Source organism: Sciurus carolinensis, chromosome 10, assembly GCF_902686445.1.
Source record: "Sciurus carolinensis chromosome 10, mSciCar1.2, whole genome shotgun sequence".
In the NCBI taxonomy this organism is placed as follows: Eukaryota; Metazoa; Chordata; class Mammalia; order Rodentia; family Sciuridae; genus Sciurus; species Sciurus carolinensis.
Window position 1 is genome coordinate 36,718,157 of NC_062222.1, and position 12,559 is coordinate 36,730,715.

The 12,559-nt window shown below is 30.8% G+C and overlaps 1 protein-coding gene across 2 annotated transcripts in view; it reads right to left on the reverse strand.

Moving 5' to 3' along the window:
• Fstl5 (follistatin like 5) overlaps positions 1 to 12,559 on the reverse strand; it is a 776,424-nt gene that overhangs the window by 78,474 nt on the left and 685,391 nt on the right. For both annotated transcript variants that reach the window (XM_047567007.1, XM_047567006.1), the window contains exon 12: positions 7,479 to 7,597. In XM_047567007.1, the coding sequence (XP_047422963.1) occupies positions 7,479 to 7,597 (119 nt within the window). The remainder of the gene's footprint in view (positions 1 to 7,478; positions 7,598 to 12,559) is intronic.

The following is a 12,559-nucleotide window of genomic DNA, read 5'->3' on the forward strand; positions in this document are numbered from 1 at the left end:
ATTCAGTCATAAATTAGGAGGAAATCCTGTCATTTACAACAACATAGGTGGAATTGGAGATCATTATATTAAGTGAAATAAATCAAGTACAGAGAGACACAGAGCACATGATCTCACTCACAGAGGGAATATAAAAATATTGATCTCATAGAAATTGAAAGTAGAATGGTGGTTAATAGAGGCTGGGAGAGTGGGGAGAGAAAAGGACAGGAAAATGCTGATTAATAGGTACTAACTTACAGTTAGGAGTGAAAATCGCTGGTATGCAAAATAGGGGGACTCTAGACGATGACAATGTACAATACATTTCAAATAGCTAGAGGATTTGTAATAATTTTACCATAAATAAATGATAAATATTTGAGGGACTAGATTTATTTTACCCTGATTGAACATTGTACAATGCATACATACATCAAAACATCACATGACACCTCAAAAATATGTTTTATATTTTATGTATTAATTAAAAAATAAATTTAAATAAAAATAATGGGGGCTGGGGATATAGCTCAGTCAGTAGATTGCTTGCCTTGCAAGCACAAGGACCTGGGTTCGATCCCCAGCACTACACACAAAAAAATGATAATAATGAAAATAAAAATAATGAAGACAAACTACATTGGAAGGAACCTACTAGAGATCCCATTTAAAAATTATTTCATATTACTTTTATAAGTTATTCAATATAAAATATTTATTTTAAAATATAGCCAGAAACATAAATTTTATGTATATGTGTTAAATTATGATATAATTGTGTGCTGATTTATACATGTGCATTTATATATACATCAGTAGTTGCAAGAATTTTGTTTTCTAAAATTTAGAAATAAGTATATAGCATAGCGCATGATGTTGGTGGGTAAGTCCTAAAGAACTATAGATTTTGCCATTAATTTGCTAAATAATGCATAATATCTCCTTTAAAAATGCTTCAACAAACTTATGGAAATTAAGTAATAAAACAGAAAAAAATTCTAATGAGAATAAGTTAGCAACTTAAATAATTAAGAGATGACCAATAATTTTGAGGAGTAAACCATTTTCACTGTAATTCTTATCCTGTAGTTATACTTTAATTTCCATGCAGGAAATGTAGAAAATAATTATTAAAGCATATAAATAAATATAATTTCACATACTAAGCCGACGATATTTAGTATTTAACAATTTTAAAAAATTTTTTTAGTTCAAGATGGACATAATGGGGGCTGGGGAGATAGCTCAGTCGGTAGAGTGCTTGCCTTGCAAACACAAAGCCCTGGGTTCGATCCCCAGCACCAAAAAAAAAAAAAAAGAAAAAAAAAATGGACATAATACTTTATTTTGTTCATTTATTTTTATGTGGTACTGAGGACTGAAACCAGTGCCTCACAAGTGCTAGGCAAGGACTCTACCACTAAGCTACAGCCCCAGCCCCAGTATTTAACAATTTAAGCATATAATAAAACACAACTGAAGCTGATAGTTTACTGAACCATGATTTCCTTCCCTTTCCACCTTCCAATTATCTCAAATTGATATTGGTGACCTATATGAAATACAGAAAAGAATTTAAGAAACGAATGCCTTTACTGTTAAAATGAAATTTTCAGAACTATTTTCATGATCCAAAAAGTAAACAAGCAATCAAACAAGTGTTCAGAAAATTATAGTGAAATAAAAATTCTGAGATAAATAAGGACTACAGGGTTATGTAATCATTAAAATAATAAATGGATTTCACAAAAACTTTGAAATAATTTTCAATAAGCTATAAAAAAAGAAAAATTAAGAATTATGGAAGCAAATATCAGTTTTTGCAGAATAACACCAATAGAAAATATTCAATATTGATAATTCAAGAAATATCATTGCAAAGCAAATTATTTAAAGTGATAAATATTTAAAGTGATTTAAAGTTTCACTCCACTTGCATGGAGTGAAACTGGCTTAGGGAGGTATGACAAAAGAAACAAATATTTTTTATCATAAGTTCTTAAATATTATTTTAATTTTACCATAAATATAATAATTTGAAAAAAATATTAGGTAGTTTTTTGTAAATATAAAATACATTTTGGAAGACAACAGTTTAAGTCACATATAATAAGGTAAATTTGTGTCACTTTGTAAATATCAAGTAAGATTTTTTATGTTTAATGATATCTGTTATCAGTGGTGTTTCTAGCAGTTAAACTCTTCAATTTACCCTTAAAAAGTAATGACTGAAAAATTCAAATAACTTTAAATACATTTCTTTCTAAAATATGTGGAATGCACCATTTTATGTGTACAAGTAGGTTCTTATTACTCATATAAAATGTTTTTAAATGCTGGAAATGCATTGTCTGAGACAACACATTACTCTGGTCACATTCATCCAAATGACTTGTCTTGTATTTGGCAAAAATCTCAGAAAAGAATTTAATATGCTGTTTTAGGTAATGTTTCTGAACCTATTTAATAATTCTGTGTAAGTCCATCAGATGCTGTTGCACACTTTATAAGCTTTGCTACTGTTGTTCCTCCTAATGCTCAGCTTGCATACTGAAGTCTGATAGAAATGCAAAGTGAGAATTGTAAAACAGTGTGATTTTAAATGAAACATTAGAAGACCTCTTTAAATCTAGGACTTCAAAGACTAATTTCATAAACTTATTTCTTTTGAAATCTACAGGATAATCTTCTAAGGAATATTTATAAGTAGTTTACATTACTCTCCTTAGGAAGTTCTTCACAGGATATCATTGTAACCACAAAGGGACAAAAGCTTAAATTTTTATCACTTTGTAATTCTTTGTAATTTAAGCCATGTTTGAATAGAGACCCACAGAGAAAAGAATAAGTGGGGAAACATTTTGATTCCTTAGTGGAATACAGTATGTTGAAGGCAAAAATGTTGCTCACTGATTCATGGGAAAATGAATCGTCTACTTTGTGATAAAGGGTTAGTGCTTTAACAAGTATTTTTGTGGACCAAGTTTGGGAAAACAATAATTGGATTAGAAACAGAATAAAGAAAAAGGGTAATTGGAAGTGTCACTAAGGGAACTGACACATGCCCGAAGGCTGTGTTGCTCCAGATAAAGGGGGGACACTGGCAGGAAAAGAGATGTGGACTACCAACCTTCCCCATTTTTCATCTCAGTTTTGATTTGTTCATATCTAAATATTCTGGACACTATGGATAACATGTTCCTATACACAAATTCTGTACTAATAAGGTACTAATCCTATTTATTTAAAAATGATTAAAAATAATTTTCAAATGCAGAAATTCCAAAACCAGAATAGAAACAATTTAGAGATTCACATTGGACTTGCTGTACAAAGGACAGTGTGTTCAGTTCTACTCTTCATTATTATTTTAATTAGAATTAAAAGTGGGAATAGAACCTCTAAGTTCCATATTATAGAACCTATGTACAATAAGACATGGGTGATTTTCTTTAAAGCTCTTCTAGGATCTACTAAGAGTAAGTAACACCATAGTATTTGTGAGGAAGAGCAGCTAGATCTATAATAAGCCAGACTTATAAATATATAAGGTGACTGAATTTAAAGAGCATTAAATTGTAAGAGGGTGACAGATAAGGATTACACCATAGTTGAAAACCAGAAGAGTGAAAAAGTAGGCAATATTGGAAAAGATTGTCATTGTTGACCTTGTGATTTTAAACATCTTTTTCCAAACTCATTTCACTTTGAGTTCTGAATCCATAAGTCCGGAATAGAATTCTATTTGCTTGAAGTTCATACTCTAGGTGACAAGATGAAATCCTGTGTACAGCTAAGATAAATATAGCAAGAATCCTATCTAGTAAAACCACAGAACAAAGAAGTGGGGGAAAGATGAAAAAATATCTGAAAGCTTGTACTATGAATCCTCACCAACTCACTCTCAAAAGCTGAAACCTAATGTTATCTGACATTGCACCAAAATTGAATTTTTATTTAGAGCAAACCATCAGTATCTTCTGAGGGATTTGCTGGAAGGTTCTGTATTCTAAATATATCAGGTTTTTTTTTTTTAAACAATTTACTGATCAACAAGTTATATTGGAATAGTGCTACCATTCCATTAATGTTAAAAGTAAATATCAAAAATATTATATCCATGCTTAATACTTTTTTGTCAGGAAAAATGATTTCAAAAAAACTAATTTTACCTACTTGTACTAAAGAGATTTATTTTCTAAAATCAGATAAACTAGCTTTATTCCTATACTAGAAATCCAAACTATCTTCTACAATATATCTATACAGGATCATTTGATCATATTATTCTGAATTAACAAACCAATGAGGTTACATTTATTCTGAAAAAATTCAAAGATAAAATAGTCTATGAAAAATTTACCACCAACACAGAAGACAACAATGGATTTGTGAGAATTGTAAAGTAAGGCAAGGTATTAAGATGGGTAAAAAATTAGATGTATACATCTTTAAACTTAGAGAATGCCTAAGAGAATGAATAGGTAAGACTATAAGGAAGAGACTACTTATTAAAGTAATTTTAACCAATGTTTTTTGACCACTTGTCATGTGTAAGGCATTGTACTAAACTTCTTGGGAACACAAACATGAATTAAACCCAGTCCTTAAATGCAAGAGAAGAGAGGTTTCGTATGTCCACTTGCCTAGGTCATAGTACCCAGTTGTTTTGTGCATATACTTTAGCTGTTGTTGTGAAGGTGCCTGTGGAGGTGGTTAACATTTACCAATAGTTAACTTCATACTCTCCATAATGGATGTGGGCCTCATTCAATCAGATGAATGTCTGAAGAACAAAAATGAGGAATCTGCCTCAAGGCTTCAACATCCTTCTTGAGTTTTCAGCCTGATCTACAAACTTAAACCTGAAGGCTACATTCATTCCTGTCAGAATTTTCAGCCTGCTACTCTGACCTGTGCAGTTTGGACCCTAGATTTCCAGGAGCTGTGATCTGGCTGATGTAGTAAATTAGTTTGTAGTAATGAGAAATCTGCCACTGCTTTGTCACTGTTAATGTAAGCTTTGAATAAGAGTTCTCTGGTGGGAAGAAATGAGTTAAATTTGTCATCATTTTCATCTCCCCTTCAATCTCTTTTTTGGTGGGTGGGTATCTGGGATTGAATCCAGAGGCACTTAACCACTGAGCCACAGCTACATCAAACCACAACCCTTTTGTTTTTGTTTTTGTTTTTATTTTGAGACAGGGCCTAGCTAAGTTGCTGAGGCTGACTTTGAACTTGCAATCCTCCTGCCTCAGTCTCCCGAGCTGCTGGGATTATAGGCATGTGCCACTACTTCTGGCTCCTCTTCATTTTTTAATGTTTATAGAAAATCATATAAAATGGTTGTATATAGTTCTCCATATGTACATTACATATATTTGTTTTTCCTATGTTTACACATTTTGCTTTCATTTAAATAATCAGTCGATACCATACTTAGAACTGTCTGTATACACTGAAATAAGTGAATATGGGTAATTCTACATAGCTTTCAGTTTTGCTATTTCAGAAAGATGTCTAATTAAGCATTCTAAGTCTTCACGGGAACAGAAATTCAAGTAAATAAAGTTCACATTCCTTTGGACCAGACGTGTGACAAAACTAACACATCAAAGTTTTGCTTTTCTGGTTTAGATTCCTATTTTATTGGTTAAATTAAATCATCCAGAGTCATCAAAAATGTTCTGGAAAAGCACATTCTTCAAGAGTTGCATCACATAATGTTATGGTTTAGATATTAGGTGTCACTCAAAAGCTCATTTGTGAGATAAATAAGAACCTTCAGATATGATTACATTATGAAAGGCATAACCTAATTGGTAGATTAATCCACTGATGGTTTAACTGGCCAGTAACTGTAGCCATGTAGGGTGTGACTGGAGGAAGTAGCTTAGTGGGTGGGAGGTGACTTTGGGGCTTATATTTTATTTGTGGTGAGTGAAGCTCTCTTTCTGATTCCTGTTGCCATGTTTAGTCATGGTGTTCTGTCTCTCTTTGAGTCCGTAGCAATAGAGTCAGCTATCTATGGAGTGAGACTTCTGAAATCATAAGCCAAAATAGACTTTTCCTTCTCTAAGTTGTTCTTGTCAGGTATTTTGGTCACAGCAAATGCAAAAGCTGACAAAACACATGATTTGGAGTCATAATATGCTGGAATAGCACACAGGTAAGAAGGAAAAACATTGTCTCTAAATTTGCAAATCAGATTCATGAGGTCACAGTTACATGATAAGGAGTAACATGTTATCATATTAGTATTCACAAATGAAATTTAAATGACATAAGAAATCTGTCAGGTATGAAACTACTGATTCTAATCAGAATCAGAGAAGAACACTGCTATAAAAAAATTACTCTCTGATTTTAAAATAATCATTTTGACACAATTCTTCCTGTGTCTGCATGTCCACTTAGAACATTTACAAAAAGAACACTTTTTGTAAGAAATATGGATATAACATAGATTAATGATTTACTTTGTGAGAAGCAAAAATGTATGTTTTCATTCATGTGTTTATTACTCATATGCACATAAACATGCTTTATTAAAAATTAAGTTCAGATTATAAGGAATATGAAAGAAAGTTACATGAGAAATTTAAAATGTTTTTGCACTTGAGAAGATATAATAAAAACAGGGGTAATTCTATTTAGTAATTTAGACTACGGCCAAAAAATATTTTTTTACTCACATACCATGGCCATGTCAATTTTAAATATGAGTCTCAGAAGATGATTCTTTGATAAGGTTACTTATAGGTAATCTCATTTTGGGTATTTATTATACTTGTGTGGGAACATATAGATAGCATGAACAATTTTATTATTCCATATTGTAGTATACACATTTATCTGGAGATATATAACTACAACAATTTAAAAATAATTTTAATTATTTACAAAAATAAGAGAATGTCCCTAATATAAATAATCAACACATATTTTGTCAGAGATTTTTTTTTCCTTTTCTGAATTTGATAACCAATTTTGCACATTAAAATTTCTATGGTAATGATGAGCTATAAATAAATCAACATAAGATTTGATATCCTCTAAACTTAATCTAAATTTTCTAATCCATTGAGACCCCATGAAAAATGTAATGCAAAACTCAACATTTATAAGGCATATAATATATTCCAACTTCTCACAAATTATTCATATGCCATTTTCTTTCATTATCTTAAAAACAAGATGTTTTTAATTAAGGAGTCTAATTCAGGGGAAGTTATTGCATGTTGTTTATTCTTGAAATTTCACTTTTATCACCTTCATTTTAATTATAAACAAGTAACTTAGGAATATATAATATGTTGCTTTTATTTTCTTTTTCAGGTATAAGAATTCATGGAGCAACAGTCAGTATCACAGATTTAGTATTTTCCTTCTAACACAAGTTTCATATATGTGTAGGTTTCATTGCAATTCCAACACATAATTCTACTTAACAAAATTGCTACATAAAACTGCAAAGGGATATTTTAGATACTTGCCTGAAATCCAAGGAGCTTTTCACTAGGCTTAATGTGCCTCTGAAATTCACATTCTATGGGTTGTATCACTTTGATTCCATCTTCATAAAAAACATAGAACATGTTCCCAATTCCCAAACCTTAGGAACAAAAACACATTCAAAAGTTCAAAATAAAATTATCAGAAACCTTTACAACAAAAATTCAGTGCCCCTCATATCCCTAGCAGGAGATCAATTCGTCAAGTTGTGTAACGTTAATAAAGCAAACCACATAGGACCTTCACTGTATGCTAGAACCACTTTGTGATATTATGCAGACATTCTGCTTTATTCTTCTTGATCTGCAATTCAGTGATTCCTTTAATATAATTCAATAAATGATTCATACATTATAAAGTAACTATTAATGGAATTACAAACTCTGACACACAGATTCTATTGGATACCTACCTCGCTTAATGCAGGTGTTGATTAGAGAGTAAAAATAATCACTGAAGAATCAATTTTATTCTACTATTTTTAGTAGAGTTCACTGGGGAAAATTAAACTTCATTCTTTATGGAAGTTTAGTTCACCTAAAGATTTTTAGGGATGAAAGACTAAGTGCACTTGATTTCAGAGAATTTATATTTTTCTTAACTATTTTTTTGTCAGAATAATCCTATATAGAGTACTCACATATTAGTTTTTATACTGACAGTTTTGAGGGTCTATATCTGTAGTTAGAATGAATTAATTTTATTCCTAGAAGAATCTCAGTGTAATTACTTAAATCATACTTTTAATTTTCCCCCACTACATATCTGGATGTGTGGCATCTCATAACTTATCTTCCTTCCTTTATAAATCCATACCTAGTGGGGAAAGGGGCTAAAAGATTGACAACTGCAGTGCAGTTGGGATTAACCAGGGACTGAGCCTGGAGAGTTTCCGCATATTCATGCACACCTGTTCTCTTGTTTTCTCTGCTTTGGCTGTTTCAGTGTGCTCATGAGTCCATGTACTCTACTTTTCTGATCCTAACCTGTATAGCTTCTTTCTCCAGTTGTACTGATTAGCTCAATCAAATTTATTCAGCCTAATTATGTTTTACATAATTCAATGATAGTACATGCTCTTTGAAAGATGAGGGATAATACTGAAATCTTGATAACCTGGACAGCTAAACGATTGTTGCTTAAAATGCTTAAATGTTAAAAACATTGGTAGGGAGAAAAATAATTTATTTAAATACTAAGAAATTCCCCCAGCATAGTTTTTTTTTTTTTTTTTTTTAATTGAGAGTACCTATAAAGTCTACTAAGTTTAGTCTCAGACTTTGTATCTATGGAGGCTCACAATAAAATCTTATTGATTTGTGTGAATATTTGTTTATTGAACTTGTCATACTTAATTTTCTAAATATGCTCTTAATAAATACAAAGTCACAGATTTCTTCCATCTAGTCATGTATCTATTCTTAGTATTTAGAGGAAAATGCACTCAAACTTAATTATGGCATTTTCATGTTTATAAAGTGTGCATACATTTTTCTTATAGCATATTACATTATTTCAATCTAGTAATATATATGCATGTTAAATAGCTCCAGATTGTTTGACACATCTTATTGTTTTATAAATAATTCATGGTACTCATATTTTAATAAATGCAGTCTTTATCAGTTAATTATGCATTTTGCTTCCAGAGAGCACAGCATTAAGATGGGATATTCCCAAACAGTAGCAGAAGTGGCAAGTAAATTTAAGTCACAGTATTCATAAAATAAAACTTAGTATTTGTCAGTTGTTATTTATAAGAATAGTTGTGCATAAAGAAATATAAATTCCATGCCTGAAGGATAAAACTTCAACAAAAAACTATAAGTGTTTATGTCAAAAAACTCTGATTTGTATCAGCAAAACCTGCATTTAAACATTAACATAAGATCAATATATCCTATATATCAATAACTATCAATTTAACATTATTGGCCCCTGAATCTTCTAGTTGAAACTTATGAATATAACAAAGTTGTTGCATGGTGTCTGATTTTCAATTGTGCTACTTACCTACTATGGTTGATATTTATCACAAAGCTATTCCCGTTTTTGAATGAACATAACTGCCCTCCCTTAGCTCCTATTAAATTCTTCCCTACAATCATGAATTCAAGTATGTTTCAAATTAAAAACTATGGAGTAGAGATTGCTTGCAAAGTTTCTGGAAATATTTTCCTCCAGCCCTCTGGATACTTTTAGTATACTATTTACTTATATTACAATTTGTGCACAACACAATCAATGGGATTCTACTGTGATTCATTGCACTGATGAAATTTCTGAGCTATATTTTCCTTTAAATCCACTTAATACATACAAATCATTCTTTTATATCTCAAGTCCATTTCCTTGCTTTTAAATGTTTGAATTACATATGAGCATTTTTATAAAATATAAAATACCAAGTTGGAGATGAAATACAAATACATTATATAAGGCTGAGTTTTTGTTTCTTTGATTGTTTTAGTGGGAATGTAACTCCTTAGTGTTTATGAAAAAGTAATGCCAACAAATACTGTATATATTGGTTATTATAATAATAATACAATAAATTCCAATGTATTAATCACATCACTTGTGACATAAAGTTTTATCTAAGTTTTTAGAGCTTTTTGTGGATTTCTCCCCTCCTCACCCAAAAGAGGCAATATTCTGCCATTTTTTTCCCTGAGGTGTATTTTGTTTCTCCAAAGTATTATTTAGATTTTAGCAGCAGAATCTGAACATATGAATCAGATGTGCTTGTTTTAAAAATTTGCTGCTATAAAATTATATTTTTGCAAATTCATTAAAAATATACTCAGGAGAAAGTAATGTAAATTACCTCATAGTGATGTTTGAAATTAAAGATTCATGTGAATTTTCATTTGGGCATTCATTAGCTTCAAGTGTAAATGGTACAATAATGTATTTGTGTATATTCATACTAATTACTCAGTTTCTATATCTTTTTTGAAGGGGAGGTATAAGAGAATGTGCCAAAGAAGATAAATTCCTTTCTTCTCATTCAGACAGATCAGAGGCAAATCACAGCATAAGCACTTACTTTTCTTCTTTAAACATGGCAATAGTGGTCTGTATGCTCATTTCCTTGGTAAATTTCAGTTTTCCATGCTAAATTTCCACTTTCTGTGATATCTTATTTTAAGTCCTGTTTTCCCAGAATCCATGATTCGTTAAAAATTCATCTTGTTTTTCTGGTAAAACATTTCCTAGATTTGATTCTTTCAGGAGGTTTGTCAAGTCAAAACTATATTCATAATAATACCAAAAGGTCATTTGCATTTTCTCTTGCATTTTCTAACAAATGTATGTAGACCATAGTTTTTGACATGCTACATAAAGTATGATGTCATGTATCATATCAAAACAATTCAATGCAGAAAGAGATAGAATCCAGCATCTTCCATTAAAAAATTTAAAACTTTGCAAAATGCAAAACAATGTGAATTTTCTGTTTTTTTTTTTTTTTTTTTTTTGAAAATGTATCCTTTGAAAACTAATGTATGATTTATGGCGACATGTAATTGTTTTATTATGGCTTTATCTGTTACTAATTTTATTTTATTTTTTTTTGCTGCTGACGATCTATTCCAGTTCCTTGCATATGCTAAGCACATGTTCTATTATAGAGTTATACCTCTCAAATACTATGCACATTCTTAACAAGTTATAATATTTTAAAAATTCTTCTTTAATTTCAAATATCTAAATACTGATGGGGATAACCCACACAAATCAAAGCACTTTACTTCTCAATAATATTTAAAGTTTTTAAGGAGTCCTGAGTCTCAAGTATAATGATGTAGATTTCAACTAAATCTCTCTCTTCATTAATTTTGTTGCAGTATATTACAAACATTCCTGAATTTAGTGAAATCTTCTGTCATTCTAGACCCACGAATTGGGAATACATGCCAGCTGTTTTTTTTTTTCACCCCTAGTGAAGACAGACAAGTGCACTTTATTTTTTCCAGGTCAATTGTTAATGTAATAGAGTATAGGGATTCTAGAAAGTAATCCATAATTATTTGTTTCTTGTGAGCTTTCCTTTTGCTTTGTTTTTCTTTCTATACAGAGAGAAGACATAGCAAGAATTATTTACCAGTCTCATAAGAGAGAAGTTATTTCCCAGAGGATTTTCAAATCAATACTGCACCTTTAAATACATAAACTGGACTGAGAAAAAAAAAATGGATATAATGCACATTCCTATCTCAATCATTTGGGAATGGAAAGTTGTTCAAAAGCAATGGTACACTGTGTTAATCTAATTGTCCCATTTCTTATACACAGTTTATAGATTATAAAATGATAATGATCATACAATGATAAAATTTGGTTTATTTCTGATCACTAGCTGCATATGTAAGTTAAGCACAGAAGAGAGTTTATAGTGACATTTTTCTTCCTCTGACTTGAGTTGTCATCACTTTAGCATTTATATAACTGTCAATAGCAAGTGACAATCTATGATGTAGTGATCTGATAATCAAAGGTACTTTAAAAGTTTTCACGTTGCACAAAATCTTTACTTGGTTGCTATTATCCTTTTGACTTTTCAGTCACCCAGTCAATATGCTTAATTGAAACAAGAAGAAATTCCATTTTTAAACTTAAAGAGTAAAATGAACAAGAATAAATGAAACACATTGCATTTCTCACCTTAAAAAACTCTGCAGGGATAGAATTTTGGAGCATATGTTTCTATTCTTTGTTTCTTATCTTTTTTGAAGCTAAAACATCTTCACACACACAATAAAATTATGCCAATGCATTTCAATAAGGTCTTTATATTATGTTCAACTAAAATAAAACTTGCTTATGGGTGAAGCCCTGAGTTTGATTCTCAACACACACACACACACACACACACACACACACACACACACACGACAGGCTTAGTCTTTAATCTTTATAAAAAAATTTCTTGGAAAGGATTGTGCCATCCTCTTTTACAGGCACTAGTAATCCAGGAAGTGGGTTCTATCTGAGTACTAGGTAAATTGGCTAAAACAATATTATCTAAAACCAGTCTTTGAGTAAATATATAAGACAA